This window comes from Thalassophryne amazonica, chromosome 18, assembly GCF_902500255.1.
Source record: "Thalassophryne amazonica chromosome 18, fThaAma1.1, whole genome shotgun sequence".
NCBI lineage: Eukaryota > Metazoa > Chordata > Actinopteri > Batrachoidiformes > Batrachoididae > Thalassophryne > Thalassophryne amazonica.
The window spans coordinates 33,397,151-33,418,304 of NC_047120.1; the positions used below are offsets into that span (position 1 = coordinate 33,397,151).

At 41.6% G+C, this 21,154-nt stretch overlaps 1 protein-coding gene across 1 annotated transcript in view; it reads right to left on the bottom strand.

Moving 5' to 3' along the window:
* Positions 1-8,732: 8,732 nt before the first annotated feature.
* Positions 8,733-21,154, bottom strand: part of LOC117530750 (synaptopodin 2-like protein) — a 42,862-nt gene continuing 30,440 nt past the window's right edge. The window contains 1 exon segment of the mRNA XM_034193670.1: positions 8,733-12,155. Coding sequence (XP_034049561.1) covers positions 9,415-12,155 — 2,741 coding nt within the window. The 3' untranslated portion in view covers positions 8,733-9,414.

Sequence of the window (21,154 nt, forward strand, 5' to 3'; positions counted from 1 at the left end):
GTGGAACGTCACCGCCGCCGCCAAAAACAACACAAGCCTCACTTGTGGTGCAGATCCTGGATTAAGAAAAGACACAAGTATGGGGCCTACAATTGCCTTCTTAAAGAAATACAGTCCTCAGACAAACCAAATTCTAAGAACTTTCTGAGGATGGATGAGGCAGCTTTCGAGGAACTCCTTCAGAAGGTGGAGTCACTGATACAAAAGCAAGACACACACTTGATTATGGTGTTGTATAGGCATGGATGTTTCTCATATTCCTCAATTGAATTTTGTATCTCTTCAAATCCCCACACTCTTTCCTTCTTGGAGGCTGCCATTTTGTCCAACTAGTAATTCACATCATCACCAGCTCTTCTCTGATCTGTTTGTTGGCAAACTTCACCAAACATGTTTTCAAGAATGAACATGTCCAAACTTTTGCAAACTAGTTTGGTGGTGTTTAGCAATACGTCCTCACTACCAAACTCGGGCAAACTTTTCATGGCAAACACCACCAAACATGAAATTTGGTGGTGTTTGCAAACAAATGTTTGCTAGCATAGACTAGGCTTTAGAAAGAAGAAGATAGTTATGGTCCATTCACACTCTGACAGTTAGCCCAGCATTTACCAACTGAGAGTGAAAAGTTGCTTACCAATGATGATGTTTCTTGTGTTTCTTTCAGAAACATTTTTAGTCTATGAGCCTGTCATCAATTTTGACCTAATTGGTACCACGTAAGGTGATGAAACGGCACTTAGAATCCAGCCTTTGTGTACCATGGTCTAAATAACAAAAACAACAAGTTATTGGTTGAAATAAAAGAATTAATAAATGAAATAGTTTTGACTGTGTTGAATGTTTGGTCTCCAAAGTAAAGGTCAAACAAGGTCAGCGTCCATTGGATTTTATGACATGTGGCATATGCTAACCTGTAACATGATAACTAAGCATGACAGATGGTGCAAACTATTCCTTTTTACAACCCTATTTAACCCAAACAATAATTTGCATAATTTTCTACTGAAATTGGAGCAACTTTAACTTTTGACCCCTGTACAAACTGAAACTGACCTTTGTCACCATTTTTTGCTGTTTTACCCCATTAACTCCAGAACATTCAGTCATAGATAGTCCAAACTATACCTTTTTGGAATTGTTATGATCAGATAAATAATGTACAACCCCTGGCAAAAATTATGGAATCACCGGCCTCGGAGGATGTTCATTCAGTTGTTTAATTTTGTAGAAAAAAAGCAGATCACAGACATGACACAAAACTAAAGTCATTTCAAATGGCAACTTTCTGGCTTTAAGAAACACTATAAGAAATCAAGAAAAAAAGATTGTGGCAGTCAGTAACGGTTACTTTTTTAGACCAAGCAGAGGAAAAAAATATGGAATCACTCAATTCTGAGGAATAAATTATGGAATCATGGCTCCAACACGAGAGATGTCAATTGAAACAAAGGAGAGGATTATCAAACTCTTAAAAGAGAGTAAATCATCACGCAATGTTGCAAAAGATGTTGGTTGTTCACAGTCAGCTGTGTCTAAACTCTGGACCAAATACAAACAACATGGGAAGGTTGTTAAAGGCAAACATACTGGTAGACCAAGGAAGACATCAAAGCGTCAAGACAGAAAACTTAAAGCAATATGTCTCAAAAATCGAAAAATGTACAACAAAACAAATGAGGAACGAATGGGAGGAAACTGGAGTCAACGTCTGTGACCGAACTGTAAGAAACCGTCTAAAGGAAATGGGATTTACATACAGAAAAGCTAAACGAAAGGCATCATTAACACCTAAACAGAAAAAAACAAGGTTACAATGGGCTAAGGAAAAGCAATTGTGGACTGTGGATGACTGGATGAAAGTCATATTCAGTGATGAATCTCGAATCTGCATTGGGCAAGGTGATGATCCTGGACCTTTTGTTTGGTGCCTTTCCAATGAGATTTATAAAGATGACTGCCTGAAGAGAACATGTAAATTTCCACAGCCATTGATGATATGGGGCTGCATGTCAGGTAAAGGCACTGGGGAGATGGCTGTCATTACATCATCAATAAATGCACAAGTTTATGTTGATATTTTGGACAATTTAAAGGATGTTTGGGGATGATGAAATCATTTTTCAAGATGATAATGCATCTTGCCATAGAGCAAAAACTGCAAAAACATTCCTTGCAAAAAGACACATAGGGTCAATGTCATGGCATAGGGTCAATGTCAATGAGCAGATCTGATTTGATGCAGGTGTTAATTTGGGGGATGAAAAATTACAGGGTGATTCCATAATTTTTTCCTCAGAATTGAGTGATTCCATATTTTTTTCCTCTGCTTGGTCTAAAAAAGTAACCGTTACTGACTGCCACAATCTTTTTTTCTTGATTTCTTATAGTGTTTCTTAAAGCCAGAAAGTTGCCATTTGAAATGACTTTAGTTTTGTGTCATGTCTGTGATCTGCTTTTTTTCTACAAAATTAAACAACTGAATGAACATCCTCTGAGGCCGGTGATTCCATAATTTTTGCCAGGGGTTGTAGTATAGTTTTCAACATGATGAAAACATTTTTTACATTTTGACCTCTGTGTAATTCTTCATTGACCCCTAGCTGGCTACAGCTATCACCCTGGGATGGTTATCATACATTTTTGTGTAGGCTATGATACACTGATTCGAAGTGTCATTTTGTCACCTTAAGTGGTACCGAAAATCTGGTTGGTCCATGGACTATTTCAGCATGCTTAAAAACGTTAACATTCTTGCTAAAATACTGGCAAGAGTTGAATTCTGCTACCACTCCGTCACCTACGCTAGCATGCCGTTACTGGGCCGTGGCCCTCTGCTAGCCTCCAGGGGCTTCCCCTGGCCAACGTCAGAGGCCTGGCTGGATGCACCACCTCTTCTGGATCCCTTGGGTGCGAAGAAATATGTAGAAATGTGAAGGAAGCTGTCTTGATGACGCACCAGTAGCAAGTGACGCAATCGCAAAGTTTCGTCGAGTTTATACAGGTGATGTCACGTGAAGTTTCAAACGTTGAATTGATAATTGGCTCTGCCAAACTATGTTACTTCTCTGACGAGAGCGCAACATATACCACCACTTAAGCTACGTCCTGTGTGAATCAGTGGAGTATCTCCAAACATTGAGCTCCGCCAGTACAACAGCACCCTCTGCTGGTCTGCATCAAACAGCATTGGATACAGGAAATTTGGACCCCTGCAACATGCCCTGGCATTTCAGAGAAATTTTTGTGAATCTGCTACGTCAGCCAGCATCAGCCATTTCACATCATAGTGTGATGGGGCCCTATGTTAGTGAGATATCACAAAAGGACATGAACAGATTTCAATGAAATGTGTTAGAGAAGTAGGCCTTCGATTAGAGAAAAGCTGAAGAAATTATGGTGCTGATATGGATCAGTTGGTTGAGCTTGTCATTGATCTTTATGCTTTGATCTTTTCCCCTTTTCTTTGATTCCAATCATGTCTTTGATCTTTCATCTCTTTGGGGGTATGTGTGTAAAAACCATCTGCTGTTCTTCAGAAACCACCATCTTATGTCTGAAACATACTACAAGCATTCCGTGAACATCATGTATGTGACATTTTCCAGTGTTGCTGGTGGGATGTCTAAATGCCATGGCAATGGCATGCATGTAAAACAGGCACCGCATAAATTCTCTAGAGGGGTGTGGCAGATGCAAAACAACACACGTGTTCGAAAATATGAAAGAACACAGTTACTTGGGTCTCGGCAGTCAGGATGTCGAAAGTAAAACCGACCCCAAGAAAGTATCCTCAGTGCAAAGCCATAACCACTTTCGAGTTGCAAAGATTTTTCTCTCTGCACTGACATATTGTATTAAAGTTTATGAAGCCTTAATTTCCATTCAGAAAGACACCAGCACTATGAGCCAACAATGAGCAAGATTTTTCAACAAATTCCCTCGAGGGTGTTTGCACCATGCAGGAGGACATAATGCTAATAGATTTTGGATGTGCTGAAAAAAAAAGTTGTCTCCTCTATGGTTCAAGCTCACTCCGCCCCCTATTTTTCTGCTTGTACCTGCAGCATATTACTGTCTGTGGGACGAGAGATTTTAAGAATAGTCTGTGCCTGACAGCAGGTACGTGTGTCCTCACGTCTGTCATTTCCATGTCAATACTCACATTTTTAGTTTCAGCCATTATGGTACTGTCATTCAGCCCCAGTATTTTTAAATCTGTCTGTCTGCACAGGTGTCATCGTGAGACGCTTAACATCCATGTGAGTCCGAATGAGGTGTCACTTTGTAGAACATACATGTGATCAGCTTGGGTTGTTCATCCATCAATCTGTTTTTAGTAGATGGATTTTTGTGGCTTTTTTTTTTTTTTGAGAAACCTCTGCTTTTGTACTGCCATCTTCTTTATTTGGTCTTTTTATGACTTTATGACTTCACAAAAGCAAGTGGGAATTCTGGGTATCTGAAGTTTGTGGTGTCATAATTGTGGTGCTTGGAATACCTGCAAAGGGGCTGACGGAAAATCTATGACAATGTATTCATTTTATTTAAATTTTCATTATTTGGTTAGTAACCGCATAGCCTCGTAGATACAAACATTTGAATGCATAAAACAAAACACCAAAACCAAAAAAGCAAACTCCTCCCCAAGTTATTATGTATATACCACAGTCTAATGCAAATGAAATGCATTTTTTTTCAAATAACCACACACATCCACACCTGTGTAGCTTTTTTATTTTTAATGTTGTAAAAGTATATGCAAAAAAAAAAAAAAAATCAAGACCTCAAACTGTATTCAACCATCACAATTTCATTTGAATCTGTGCTTCACGTTTTAAGTTATGTGCCTTCACTCTGTCAAACAGAGATGTGCGCCCTCTTCTGGCAGATGAGGAATGAAAATATTATACAAATTCCAGCTGCACTGTGGCTGAATCTTCTTCAAATACCACACTGATTTCAGGCCAACTCCAGATTCACTGTCTGATAATTGTCCATTTGTCAATAAGATATCTCAAGAAAACACGAAACAGTTAAATGAGGAGCAAAGTGCTTTGACTCCTCTGTAGGAAGGCTGAGGGTCACTAGACCGCAGTTACTGGATCATAAATTCTGCTAACAAACATCTCCTTGTCTATCCTTGTAGTTATCATGACAATTTTTCATCTTACCATACAGCCTGGAATTTCCGTCAAGCCAGGCACATCTGAAAATATTCAGAGTGCCCTCCGATATGAAACACATCGTCCTGTGGATAGTGACACATCCAATGCAATCCCTATCAATTTTCAGAGTGGGCATGGAAGAACTCCCTCACTCCACACTGAGGTGGAGTTGAGCACCTTGCAAAGTGGTACCCTGACTCATTGATGTGTGCATGAGTGAACAAGAGAAATTGTAAGGTACTTTGAACCTTCTACAGAGAAGCCTTCTGTTAATCAATTCATTCATTCTTTCATTTTTTACACCTTGTTCCTCCAATCACGGAGGGGGGCTGGAGCCTGTTCTGGCAGCCATAGGGCGTGACATGGGGTACACCCTGGACAGGGTGAAAATCTGTCTCAGGCCCACATACAGTAGTGTTCGGAATAATAGTAGTGCTATGTGACTAAAAAGATTAATCCAGGTTTTGAGTATATTTCTTATTGTTACATGGGAAACAAGGTACCAGTAGAATCAGTAGATTCTCACAAATCCAACAAGACCAAGCATTCATGATATACACACTCTTAAGGCTATGAAATTGGGCTATTAGTAAAAAAAAAGTAGAACGGGGGCTGTTCACAATAATACTAGTATCTGCTGTTGACACTACAAACTCAAAACTATTATGTTCAAACTGCTTTTTTAGCAATCCTGTGAATCACTAAACTAGTATTTAGTTGTATAACCACAGTTTTTCATGATTTCTTTACATCTGCGAGGCATTAATTTTGTTGGTTTGGAACCAAGATTTTGCTCATTTACTGGTGTGCTTGGGGGTCATTGTTTTGTTGAAACGCCCATTTCAAGGGCATGTCCTCTTCAGCATAAGGCAACATGACCTCTTCAAGTATTTTGACATATCCAAACTGATCCATGATACCTGGTATGCAATATATAGGCCCAACACCATAGTAGGAGAAACATGCCCATATCATGATGCTTGCACCACCATGCTTCACTGTCTTCACTGTGAACTGTGGCTTGAATTCAGAGTTTGGGGGTCGTCTCACAAACTGTCTGCAGCCCTTGGACCCAAAAAGAACAGTTTTACTCTCATCAGTCCACAAAATATTCCTCCATTTCTCTTTAGGCCAGTTGATGTGTTCTTTGGCAAATTGTAACCTCTTCTGCACGTCTTTTATTTAACAGAGGGACTTTGCGGGGATTCTTGCAAATAAATTAGCTTCACACAGGCGTCTTCTAACTGTCACAGCACTTACAGGTAACTCCAGACTGTCTTTGATTATCCTGGACCTGATCAAAGGGTGAGCCTTTGCCATTCTGGTTATTCTTTTATCCATTTTGATGGTTGTTTTCCGTTTTCTTCCACACGTCTCTGTTTTTTTTTTTTTTTTTTTTTGTCAATTTTAAAGCATTGGAGATCATTGTAGATGAACAGCCTATATTTTTTTGCACCTGTGTATAAGTTTTCCCCTCTCCAATCAACTTTTTAATCAAACTACGCTGTTCTTCTGAACAATGTCTTGAACGTCCCATTTTCCTCAGGCTTTCAAAGAGAAAAGCATGTTCAACAGATGCTGGCTTCATCCTTAAATAGGGGACACCTGATTCACACCTGTTTGTTCCACAAAACTGACAAACTCACTGACCGAATGCCACACTACTATTATTGTGAACACCCCCTTTTCTACTTTTTTATTGATAGCTCAATTTCATAGCCTTAAGAGTGTGCATATCATGAATGCTTGGTCTTGTTGGGTTTGTGAGAATCTACTGAATCTACTGGTAACTTGTTCCCATGTAACATAAGAAATATACTCAAAACCTGGATTATCTTTTTAGTCACATAGCACTACTATTATTCTGAACACTACTGTATAGAACAGATGCATGCACACCTTTGGTCAATTACAGTCATCAGTTCACCTACTTTGGAAATAAGAGATGCTGGAGTGCCTGGAGGGAACCCAAACAGACACCAAGAGAACATGCAAGCTTCACCAGAAAAGCCCAGGTGGGAAGCGATCCCACCACCTTCTTGCTGTGAGACAATAGTGCTAACCACCAAGGCAGAGTGTCGCCCTCTATTAATGCAGCCAAAGCATTTGTTGCACCAGGTTTGTTGAGAATCAGTTTAATCATGTTGATCCACTAAATATTCTCTTAAAATCTCCTCTCCCACTTTCCTAAACCAGCCAAAAATAAAGCAGTCTTTATTCTAGATCGACTCGACCTTTCCATTGAGCTTCAGGTAACGTGGCTCGTTAGCAGCAAACAGACGTGAATGAAATGTAATCTCTTGGTGGACACACTGAAATGGTCAAACCCACATGGGATTAAGAATGGTCTGCTGTTTGTCCATGATCTGACCTGACCCTAAACTCTGATCCTTGATCCCAAACAATCTGCTACATCAACCCAGAAACATGCTTTGAGCGAAGATTGCTTTTGGCTGAGCAGGGATGTGTGAGGTGCAATTTCTCTGTAGTGCTCAATCCTGCCATATAATAAAATCTGCCAGAATTAAGAGTTTAGCAGCATGCCAAACAGCTGAGATTAACAGCTCCCAAAATGGCTGAAGTGTGTGTTTGAGAAGAGAGGGGAGATTAATGGAGACAGAAAGGCAGAGAAATTAAATCATCTGGTGATGTGGCCAAGAATTAAAAGTGTCAATTACTTTTATGTATTTGCATAGAAAATATTTATAAATGTGTAGTGAAGTTACAGGCGGATGTTTGTTGCTACCCCCTGCTAGCAAAGCCGCTACACTCACCAGTGGAGATTAACAGGGCTAAAGTTAGCCGCTAAAGTTTGTCACTGGATCCAGTTCTGGGTCAGTGGTTGGATCCCGTTCTGTGAATACGGCTGGGTTTTGCGTTGTCATTTAAACTACTCATCATGCGCTACAATGCCTGTCTGTCATTTCCTTCTGTTATTTTCCCTTTTTCATTATGCTAAATCACTTCTCTTTGTTTGTTCTTTCTTTCATCTTTTTAAATTTTACTTTTGCTTTATTTTGCTGTTTTCTGTCATTTTTCCTTTTTATTGTCTGTTTATTTCATTGTTTTCTTCTCCAATTCGAGTTTCATGTTTTCATATATTTTCTTTTATTTTTCTTCTTTCATCCTTTCCACTTCTTTTTGTCTTTTCTTCACATTTACCTTTGTTTGCTTTTCTTTTTTCCTTTTCACCTTATTTCATTCTTTCTTGTTTTTTTTTTTTTTTACTTACTTACTTTTTCTTTATGTTTTTCTTCTTTAATTGAGTTTTATTTCTATATAAAATCCTAATTATTTTGATAACACATCTGATTACACTGAAATAACCATAAACTGTATTGTTGTATGATAAATCCTACAGCGCCTCCTTCTGGTGACAGCAAATACTTGTCAAAGGGTCAAATAGAGTCAGTGACTTCACAGTGACTGATGCAAAGTGTAATTTAGAACAAGTATATAAATCAGGACAGAGTAAAGAAAAAAATGAGAACAGGAGGAGACTCCAAGGTCTGGTGTCTCAGCGGGTGGTGACGTGGGTGACACCGGAAGAAACAGAATGACAGCTGAGATGAGTCATGTCTATTTTTATTCAGCCAAATGCCTCTGTGGAGAAGAATCACAGTTAGACATATTATACATCTTAAATTTCATGTAGGCCATCCCTTCTACAAACATAAACATGATGAAAAACTCCAACAAAAAGAAAGAAAACACACAACTACAGTGTGCAGAGTGCAACTCCACAAAAAGACACACTGAATAATCAACAACAAATCCTTGATTACAGTCCACATAACAGACAGGATACCCTCCTTAGTAAAACACTCTTTTTCATCTTTTCCATATCGCTCTCACGTGGCCTGGTCACTCTCACATTTCTCTTCTTCTACCACTTTATTCATAACAGTTTCACTTCAGTTTCCATCCATTTTCAGTCTTATTCATCATCAACACTTCTGTCCTCACTTTTCCTTCAGTTTTTTTTCCAAACTGCACTTCCTTTTGCAGAACACGACAATCCTTTTAATTATAACCAAATGTGTTGGACAAATGAGCACAAGTCAACAAGATTACTGGGAAGTGATTAAAAACGTAGGTAGCTGCCAAACTTAATCTTGTGGTGAAACATTATGGCTGGTAAAAACTGACTGAATATTGCAAACACTGAAAACACGTGTGCCTATTTAAAAAGGCTGCTCTATGTTCCCGTAAAGCCTGACCTTAATACATCCAGACTTTTAGCCATTCAGTGCGTAGAAGCTCCAGGGCGCCAGACACAAGGCTGCAGACCCATGTTGGAGGTACTGAACCGAGGTCTGGGGACCCGGGTAGGTTGAATGCTGACGGATGCCAGCCTGGAAGCATCGGTGGGGCTGAAAGGACTCAAATCTGGTGCACTCTTAAACTGCCTGTTAGCCTGCGCAGTATTGGGGTGCTGCAGGTGGGAGAATGAAGGGGACTGGTCTGGATTTGGTGCAGATGTAGAGGAGAAGGTGGGGAGTTGAGGGAGAGGTGCATTAGGAGCAGGGGGCAGTGGGGGAGACAACGAGGAGGAGGCCCACTGAGGCTGCGGAGGGCAATGAGCCATTTGGGGTTCGAGCTGGTAGGGCTGGTAGGCAGCGAAAGCAGTTGTGGGTGGCGGAGATGAAATATTAGATTGCCACAGTGGTTCTCCTAATGTGGTGGCCGATCGCGGTGCGATAACTTTGAGCGCAGGTCCTGTGGCTGTCGGAGGAGGAGTGGAGAAGCGCTTCACCTCATGGACTCGTGCTGTCTTCATTGGCTTTTGAGAAGTACCTGTCATTTGTTGGTGCTGCTGATTGGGAGTGGCGTGCTGTGGAGCCCCGCCCCCATAGGTGAACAATGAAGAGTTGAGCTGGTAAGGCTGGTGGCCTGAAATGTCCACAGGTTTGACTCCTGCTTTATGTCTTCCTGGTTTAGATCCACCTGGTTTAAACACTATCACCTCAGCCTTCTTCTGGGCCTTAGGAGGGCAAGAGGGTGAAAGAAGTGGGTTATAGCTGATAGGAGGTGGAGCACGGATGTTAGGTGAGTACTTCCAGGTGGCAGGAAGGGAAGGTGTAGGTGAGGGCTCCCTTGTCTGGGCCGGTGAGTATGGCGCTGCAGCAACAGAAGGCGATCGCTCTACTATGTAACGATCCATTCTGTTCTGCCTGCGGGCAAACAGCTGGCCTCCCTTCCCAGCCAGCTGTGGCACCTGCGGGGCCTGTGGTTTGGGAGCTATAGAAGGTGGTTTGGATCCCCGCTGAGCCTGCATGAAGTTACAGGCCTCAGCCCCCAGTCTCAGCCAGTCCTCATCAGGTCCGTACTCATGCCCAGCTTCTGCAGAGGGTCCAGCTCCAGTTTCTTGAAGCCCAATAGCATTTGGACTTCTTCCAAAGTGGTCATCCATGTTCTGAACCATGGTCAGCAAATGTGGGTTTGGGGAAACATCCCTGTTCTGCACAGAGCTGAACATTGGCTTCTTGTTACCACGTCTACGGGCATCATGCAGGATTCCAGTGCGAGCAGCAGGGACTGAGATCCGCTGCTCCCGTGTTGCCACTGAATCAGTAGCAGAGGCTTGAAAAGATGGTGCGGTTGCTATAGTGGCATCGGTTCCTGAAGTCACAGCGCTTGCTGTGTTGATGCAAGGATGGACAGATGGAGATAGATGCTCTGGAGTTAGTGGGATAGAAGAGGGAGCAGTGGGCTGGGCATGGATAGAGACCTTGGTCAGAGTAGGAGGCTGTGATGATGGCATATTAGGAGTAAACGTGCCAGTTGGAGGTGGATAGGTAGATCCAGGAAAAGACGGAAATGTTTGAGTCTGTGGTGCTGAAGAAGAAAAAGGCTGAGCAGATGATGGACAAGCTGGTGAACCTTGAGGAGTGGAGGGAGAGAATGGAGTAGATGAAGGAGAGAAGGGGGAAGCATGCACTGAGGTCTGAGGAGAAAGTTTCTGAGGTTTGGAAAGATGTGCAGAAGACAAAGGGGTAGGAGGTGAAAGAGTAGACGGGGTAGTGAGAACAGATGAGTTGTTACTGTTTCTTGGAGGGATGTAAAGAGAGGTACTGGACACAGCTCTCTTTGCATCTGGGCCTAATAGGTGGTGAGTTGGGGAGATGGTCACTGAGGCATTGGCTGCCATTGGTTTTGTTACTGTGGGTACAGCGGACTTTGGCTGAGGAGGGTGAAACATGACAGAGGTTACAGATGCTTGAGAAGTGCCAGTGCTTTGAGTGAAGGGACGTGCAGTACGGTTCAACACATTCCCTGGATTAGAACTCTGAATGGTCACGAGATTATGGTCTGAATCCATATTTGGGGTTGTGTTGGGATTTGCGTGGTGTCCATTTTGTTCTGAAAGAGGTGCTTGAGTGGGCACACTTAGGAATACACTCGCCCGACTAACAGCTACTGATCCCCCATTGGTGAGAGCTACAGCGGGTGGAGACATGTTCACAGATTTTGGAGTGACACTGACTGGCTGTGTTGTAATGCTGCTCTCTAGTCTTGAGTCTTGATTAACTGACCTTTCCAACCCTGGGCTTTGATTTGTAGTGGCCTCACCTTCTGGAGGGTGATGGACTGAGATGTCCAGTTGTGGGCTGTGAATTCTTTTTGGTGCTGTTGGTGTACTTGACGGGCAAGCAGAGCTTTTGCTGTCCAGAATGTCTAGATAGCCTGTATCCCAAGTAGAGTCAAATGAGGATGAGTATCCTGGTTCATCAACTTCTGAGCCACTTAGGATCAAACTCCCTCCTTCCTCCTCTGTTTCTCCTCCTGTCTCCCCTCCTCTGTCTCCCTCAGCTTTGCCAAAGCACGTCAGTGTGTATTTCTTAGCCCTCTGCCGACGTTTCTTGAACATAAGCACCCCTTTAGAGTTGGGGTTGGGAGCATCTGTCAGCAACGAAGCAATAGAACGGCATTTAGTACGAGCCTCCTTCACCTGCTTCTCCACCAAACTCTCCCCACGCTGCAACTCTGGAACGAGAGGAAGACAATGATTTTAGCATCATAACCACCTGCTGATTTTGCTCTATTAACTACGTCTAACCACCACCTTTTGTGCATTATTACATGCACATCTGTGCAATAATTTTACCATAACTATACATAATTATAATAAAATATATTCACATAATCTGTTCACATCAGTATTGATGTTAACAGGTATATTGCAAACATTGCAATAAACCTTAGTCACATTTCTTTACTGTAATTATTTTTTTTCTTCTTTACTATTGTATGACTTTTACTACTGTAACAACTAATTTTCCCTGCTGTTGGATCAATAAAATTTATCTTATTTTATAAAAGAGGGAACATGCCAAGAAAATAACTTGTAATTAGATTTGTGATGAATATTCAATAAGGCACAAGCGACAAATGACAGAATCAAAACAGCATCATAGCCTTGGCTGATGTTGAGTAAAGCCTGATTTATGCAGTATTGCCACAGCGTGCATGGAGCGTGACAGACATGAGTGTGTCTTGTGGATTCAGAACAAAGATTTCCAACTGCTATCCACGGTTGAGTCAGACACTCTTGGAAGGTGAGATCAGAGAGTACTGGTGGCATAGCGCTATTTTGTATGTTGTTCGCACAGAAATCAGTTCCCACAATACCTTGAGGGGATGGATGTCACATCTCCTCTGGGTAGTGTTTTTTTATTTTCCCAGTTGTTACATTTTTGTTTTTTTGTTTTGGGTTTTTTTTTTGGGGGGGGGGGGGAATCAGATGAGGGGTACACTTAGATTTGGTTCAGGCAAGTATTGATACATCAGATTATCATAGTCTAGCAGTTACAATGGACTTACTGGCTTACAACTACGTTTTGGGAATCACATCCCTTTTTCTTTGCATTAATTGAAACATGTTTTTTTTTGTTTTGTTTTTTTCAGAAAGTAAATAAATTAATAAATACAACATGACAAATATGTTACATTTCTTATTGGCATGAAAATACATTTTTGTTTCTTGGCATTGATGCTGTTATTTATTATTCCGATCTTGTCTTTTAAATCTCATTTGTAAATCAACAAGAAATTATGTAGCTTTCAAGGATTTGTTGTACAATTAAAGAGTCGGTTACTGCAAATATAGTACTTCTATTTTAGCAAAATCCCAAATAAGTGGAGGAATTGTTAACATTACTGTTGTTGCTGTTGGTATCGTTAATATTGCTGCAGCTATTGTTGTTATCAGTATTGATGTGGTCATTATTGCCGTTACGGTTATCACTGCTGTTGTTATCATTATCGTTATTGTTATTGTCATTATGCTTGAATCTTCGACTGGACTGGGTTACTTGACGCGAGGACATTTCGCTTCTAATCGCAGAAGCTTCCTTGCGAAATGTCCTCGCGTCAAGCAACCCAGTCCAGTTGATGATTCAAGCTTCTCTACTATGGAAGCCACCTGGACAACTGAGAGCCTTCACAGAAATATTGTCATTATCATTATCATGGTTCAGTTATCATCGGATCATTGTTGGATTTTTTTTTTTTTTTGGCCTGTGTATTATTTGGCCATTATCGTTGTAGTTCTTGTTATTGTCGTCATCATTGCCGCCGTATCATTAGTATGATTTATTGATGGATTTTTGGGCTGGTGTATTAAAAAACAATGAAATAATTAAAGTATTTTGATAAATTCAACAATTTTAGGAGGCTTTTTACTTTGGGATTCTCATCAAAGACATGGCAGCTTGTTGTTTAATAATTTGACATAACTAATTGCTACTACATTACTACAGTCAGGCACAGTGTGTGCATGCATGTAAATATATTTGCATTCTACAAACATGAACCAGCAGAGTGAGACATAACATAAACGAAAATGAAAAAAAAAAATCAAACATTCCAAATTTTTCATATTTATTTGTAAAATTACAAAAAACCTCAATTAGATACTTAGATGCCTGTATTTCTGCAAAACATAACTAAAATATAATTTAGTATAACTGATTTTATGTAAATTTGGAAAAATTCATAAAGGTACCTTCAATCGTTTCACTATTTCAGGATTAAGTATATGATCAGCAAAAGAATGTTATGTGTCGGACGCAGCTCGGAGAACCGACCAGCGTTTGAAGGACCCAGTATGAAATAAGCAGAGCACGGTACAAAGGCTAACTGAATTTAATACATAACAGTGATACAAAAATAACAAAGTGCGGTCTGGCGTGGTGCGCTCCCAGCAGCGCTAACGGTCCGGAGCCAGAAGCTGTTCGGACCCAAGGACCCCGCCGACACCCCCCAGGTGGCCGCAACAAACCGAGTCTGTGAAAGAAGGAACCATTATGTGAGTCCACACTCTACACACAGAGAGAACACTTAAAGGTGTACAAACAGCAAACACTTCCTGGCTTGATTACTAATCAGCTTCCCAACCTGCAGGCATGGAACATCCAGTTCACAAAACTCCACTGCAGTGGAAGCCGATACATGACTAACATACAGCTCAATATAATAAAGGTGTGAGGGACACCACATTTACTGACTGTATAAATGTTAGTCACAAAATCTAACGTACCTCAGGAAGTGTGCTGACGAGCGTGAGACCTCACCCCCTCCTCTTTCACAGACCGTGCATCAAACCCTGGACGTTCTCTGCATCCACTGATGATGAGATGGCTCCCGAGACGACGATCTCACCCGTCTGGTCACAAGGTCGAGTCTCTGGCAAATACACACTGTATACTCCAGTCTTAAATGCCACCATGTTCCAATCCATATAGATGCACCACAGCTGTGAGTCCTGACGAGCCGCAGGTGATCAGGGTGAGGTCCTGATAACCTCAGCAACACAGCCACTCAGTCCCAAATGCAAGCCACCTGGAAGGAAAAACAAAAGACAGAAACAAAAAGGCAGCCAGGCCCCCCAGCCATACAACAAAGAACCCAGAAGATACACAGACTTGAGTACAACACACCTGACCTCTGGAGCCATTCGATGGAAATATCTGAAAACAGAAACTTCATATTTCAATTCAGTATTTTCATCTGAGGGCTCAGATGTGAATTTCTGATGAACAGACTAGCTGTAGAAATTTGATATTCTGTCAGTTATAACAACAAATGCATCATACATGCAATTCCATTCATAAAATCAATGATGAAAATACATGTTAAACACAACAAATGTTTTTGATACACATTGCAAAAATTATGACACTTGTAAAAAAAATTTAAATTTCATCTCCAGCTGAGTGCACTCATTACATAGATGTAAACCTGAGGATATAATTGATAGTATCTTACCTGTGTACACGATGTGTGGGATTCTGTGTCCACCAAAGCCTGAATCTGAAGGAGATGTGAGGTGCCTCATCTCAAGTGTGTGTCTCTAACCTCCGTCAGACTCAGACCCTCCCACACACACCCTGTGTCCAGTGGTCTGACAGGGCCAACAATTAGCCTCTGTCCTCTTCTTCTGTCAGGGAACGGCCCATGTAAAGACCTTTGTCCCTCAACAACAACCCGAACCAACAAATGATGTCAACCTGCTATTCTTGTTTGTCTGACGGGCATCGAACACCTGTCTCACACACACACACAGGCATTGGAAGACCCCTCACACAAGGTCATTTACATAGTGTTCTCATCCTTTCTATATATGTGAGAGTGACGAAGAGGGAGAGAGAGTGTGTGTTCATGAAACCAATTATAGCTTCCTGAAGCCCTCTTGCCCACACATTCTTCCCGATGTACAATTCTATACTGATGACACTCCACTTAATCATTTTAAAGCCCATTGCTTAGTCTGATCCAAAACAAAATAGCTTTATGATACTGGCAAAAATGCTTCAATCTTTGTATACCATATCATGTATCATTTGCTTCATTCTCAATACGATTTCCAAAATGTTTCGCATGGATTTTAATGAAATGATGTGGAATGGTAGGCCTAGGGTTAAAAAGACTGGACTTTTTATTTATTTATTACAAAATGATACGATACGATACACTTATTGTCCCTTCCAGGAAATTTGCCTTTGACTCCAAAAGCTGCACAGATAAAGCTGCCAAGGCAAAATTACATAATTCATGCATATTGCACATAACTTAATACACACACCAATATTGCACATACACAGCAGTCTCACACAAATGGTTCGTACATATTGCACATATCCCTAATACACATCCATATTGCACATACCCCTATTACACGCCATCCATCCATCCATCCATTTTCTTCCGCTTTATCCGGAGTCAGGTCGCGGAGGCAGCAGCTCAAGCAAAATCGCCCAGACCTCCCTATCCACACACACCTCCCCCAGCTCCTCCGGGGGAACCCCAAGGCGTTCCCAAGCCAGCCGAGAGACGTAGTCCCTCCAGCGTGTTCTGGGTCTTCCTCCCGATGGGACGTGCCTGGAACACCTTTCCAGCGAGGCGTCCAGGGGGCATCCGGCAAAGATGCCCAAGCCACCTCAACTGGCTCCTTTCGACGTGGAGGAGCAGCGGCTCGACTCCGAGCTCCTCCCGAGTGACTGAGCTCCTCACCCTATCTCTAAGGGAGCACCCAGCTACCCTGCGGAGGAAACTCATCTCGGCCGCTTATACTTGCAATCTCGTTCTTTCGGTCATGAGCCAAATCTCATGACCATAGGTGAGGATCGGAACGTAGCTCGATCGGTAAATCGAGAGCTTTGCCCCCTACTCAGCTCTCTCTTCGCCACAATGGTCCGATACAGTGACCGCATCACCGCAGATGCTGCACCGATCCGTCTATCGATCTCACGCTCCATACGTCCCTCACTTGTGAACAAGACCCCAAGATACTTAAACTCCTCCACTTGAGGCAAGGATACTCCACCGACCTGAAGAGGGCAAAGCACCTTTTTCCGGTCGAGAACCATGGCCTCGGATTTGGTGGTGCTGATTTTCATCCCGGACGCTTCACACTCGGCTGCAAACCGCCCCAGTGCACGCTGAAGGTCCTGATTTGACTAAGCCAACAGAACCACATTGTCCGCAAACAGCAGAGACGAGATTCTATGGTTCCCAAACCAGACCCCCTCTACACCCTGGCTGCACCTAGAAATTCTGTCCATAAAGATAATGAACAGAACCGGTGACAAAGGGCAGCCCTGGCGGAGGCCAACGTGCACTGGAAACAGGTTTGACTTACTACCGGCAATGCGAACCAAGCTCCTGCTGTGGTCGTACAGGGACCGGATAGCCCTTAGCAAAGGACCCCGGACCCTGTACTCCCGGAGCACCCCTCACAGGGTCCCCCGAGGGACACGGTCAAACGCCTTCTCCAGATCCACAAAGCACATGTGGACTGGTTGGGCGAACTCCCATGAAACCTCGAGCACCCGATGGAGCGTGTAGAGCTGGTCCAGTGTGCCGCGACCAGGACGAAAACCACACTGCTCCTCCTGAATCCGAGGTTCAACTATCGGTCGAATTCTCCTCTCCAGTACTCTGGAAGAGACCTTACCGGGGAGGCTGAGGAGTGTGATTCCCCCTGCAGTTGGAACACACCCTCCAGTCCCCCTTCTTTTTTTTCTTTTTTTTAACTTTTTATTTGTAAGTATTTTGAACATATAACAAATGCAACATTGTGAGGTCAAAGGAGATCAACATGTCAAACCATACAGAGATTACAGATTTTATACATTCATTTTCCTGTCACAACTCTTTTTAAAGTCCAGCCATTTTCTCCAGCGTCTCTTTCCCAAGTCGCCTTGTAGCCGCAGGGTATATAAGTCATAGCTTCCATCATCTTAATGCTCTCTACTATGGAGATGAAAAGGCTTATAGTGGGCGGGTCTTTAGTCAACCAACATTTTGTAATAGCTTTCTTGGCTGATGCCAAGAGGATTTTCAAAAGATAGATGTCGTCTGTGGCCCACTCATCAGGAAAACATCCCAAGTACATGGATACAAATGAACTGTCCACATTAAAGCCCAGAGTTTTGGAGCATATTTTTGTTACTTCCGTCCAAAAAAGTTGTATGAATGGGCAAGACCAGAATATATGTCCGTGATCTGCCATGACCTCCCCACAGCCTCTCCAGCATACAGCAGGGGTAGTACAGAATTTAGCCTTTTGTCTGGGTGTTATAAAGAAGCGGATGATGTTTTTCCAACAAAAGTCCCGCCAGGTGTTCGAGTTTGTTGTTGTGAATTGTGTTTCCCAGCTCTTTATCAACATGTCCTCTGTTATATCAATATTGATTTCCTTCTCCCATTTTTGTTTTATATAATCTGTGGAGTTCCCTTTAAATTTAATTAGGCCCTGGTATAGCTTACTTATTAGAGCTTTGTTACTTCCAAGGTTATAAGCATTAGTAAAAACATTAACAATTGAGAAGTCCCTGACAGTGCAATTGCTTGTTTTTTTTAACAATATAATCACGGAGTTGCAAATATCTAAAAAAATCTTGTCTATTAAGGCCACCAATCTCACACAAAGTGTCAAAGGGAATTGGTCCAGACTTTTTAATAAACGTGCTTGTAGCAGTCAATCCCCGCCACACCCACTGTTTGATTATACTATCCTGGACAGTGGGTAAAAACTCTGGGTCATATGCTGGCCATCTTAGGACTTTTATCTCTTCCCGAAGCTGTAGTTTCTTAACCAGCTCCTCCCACACCTTTAGTGCCAAGGTGATCCATTGGCTAGTTGTTGAGAAGAATTCCTTTTCATGAGTTACAAACCCCAATCTGGACTGAATTGGTATTCTTGACAGAGACATCTCAATTGTTTTCCATCGTGCACTTTAAGATGGATTACACCAACAAACCAAATATTTCACCTGTGCAGATATATAATAATCCCTCAAAGAGGGCAGAGGCAACCCCTCTCTCTCCCTCGCAACTGTAATGTACAAAACCTAACCCTTGGTCTTTTATTGAACCAAATAAATCTCGAGATGTGTTTATTCCAGTCCCGGAATTGTTTCTCAGGTATGGAAATAGGTAAAGCAAGAAACAAGTACAATAGTTTTGGGAGAATATTCATCTTAATAATCTGTATTCTGTTGCCGAAATCAAGGGGGAGCAGGCTCCAGGCACTGAGTTCATTGTATATCTCTTTGTTTGTATGTCTATAATTCATTTCAAATATTCGGGACAAGTCTTTTGGTAAATTTACTCCCAAATATTTTATGCTAGTCGAATTCCAATTAAAATTGTATTTAGACAGGGGAGTCTGCTCTGGGGAAAAATTAAATGACATAACTTGTGTTTTATTTACATTGAGTGTATATCCTGAGTATGATCCATATGTCTCTAGCATCTTCATCAACACCGGTAGGCCCAAGGCAGGATCTGTGATTGTGATAAGGACATCATCTGCGTATAAACTCACTTTGTACTCCTCCTCGCCAATTAGGATACCCTTCACTGCTGACTCCTGACGAATTGCCTGGGCTATAGGTTCAATGAACAAGTTAAAAAGGTTTGGACTGGCCGGACACCCTTGTCTACAGCCCCGCTCCAGTACTATAGAGTTGGAAAGACTACCATTGATTTTAATTCTGGCAGTAGGTGACGAATAAAGGGCTTGGATACAATTTATGAATTCCTGGCAGAAACCAAATCTCTTCATTACTAAGTAAAGAAAATCCCAATTTACCGAATCATATGCTTTTTCTGCATCTAAACTAAGAATAACTGCACTGAGTTTCCCCTTATTGATCTGTTCAATAATGTGCAACGCTCTCCTAATATTGTCATGGGTTTGCCTATTTTTCAAAAAACCCGTTTGGTCCTCATCAATCAAAGAGGGCATTATAGTGTCCATTCTCCGTATTAGTATAGTTGTATATAATTTGTAGTCAGAGTTCAATATGCTTATTGGCTTATAAGATTTGTCCTTTCCCTCTTTTGGTATCACGGATATAAAGGCCTCCTTCCAAGAGGGAGGTACCATTCCGCCCTTGAGGACATAATTAAAACTAGTTTGTAATAGAGGTATAAGGCTTCCCCTCAAAGTTTTATACCATTCAGGAGGGAACCCATCAGTGCCTGGTGATTTGTTTGAATTAAGAGCTGATATAGCCTTATCTATTTCCTCATGGGTTATTAATGAAGTTAATCTATTATTTGCATCTGAACCAATTGATGGGAGGTCTAACGAGTTTAAAAAATCTGCTATTATACTTTCATCAACATACTTAGATCGTCTATATAAAGATCTGTAGTAGCTTTCAAAAGCGTTATGAATTTTTTCTAGGTCAGTTACTAATTTATTATTTGTCGGGTCTCTAATTTAGTAAATAGTATTTTCAGCTTGCTGTTTTTGGATCCGCCATGCTAAGAGTTTAGTTGCTTTGGGTCCTGTTTCATAGTATCTTTGTTTCATAAATCGAATATTTTTCTCTACCTCTTCACCCAAAATCCTATCTATTTCCTGTTTTATTTGTCTGATTTGATGTGTCACTGTAGTATCCTTATTAGTCAGATGTAAATGCTCTAAGATTTTTAGTCTATTTTGTAGCTGTAGCAATTCTTGGGCCTTTTTCCTCTTCATCATGGCTGCCTTGGCTATTATCTTTCCTCTAAGGACAGCTTTAGCCGCGTCCCACACAATGCTTGGATTTGTTTCCCCATTATTATTGTCCTCTAAGTACTGCTCAAGCTCTGTTATCATATCTTTTATGAACCTGGGATCGTCCAGCATACTAGTATTTAATCTCCACAGAGTGTTTCTCTGTCTCCCATCTAAATGTAATGTTACGTAAACTCCTGAGTGGTCAGAGATATCTCTTTGACCTATTCTACAACCCCTTATCCTGTTTATATCCCTATTATACATGAAACAATAATCTATCCTTGAATACACCCCATGTCGAGCGGAGTAAAAAGTAAATCCTGGTGCTGACTTGTGAAATAATCGCCACACATCAATCAGCCCCAAGTTCCGTAAGATTCTTTTTACATGCTTCTCAACAGTTGTGTTTCTTCGGCCAGTGTTATTTGTGTCCATTTGAGGGTTTAACAATAAATTGAAATCTCCTGCG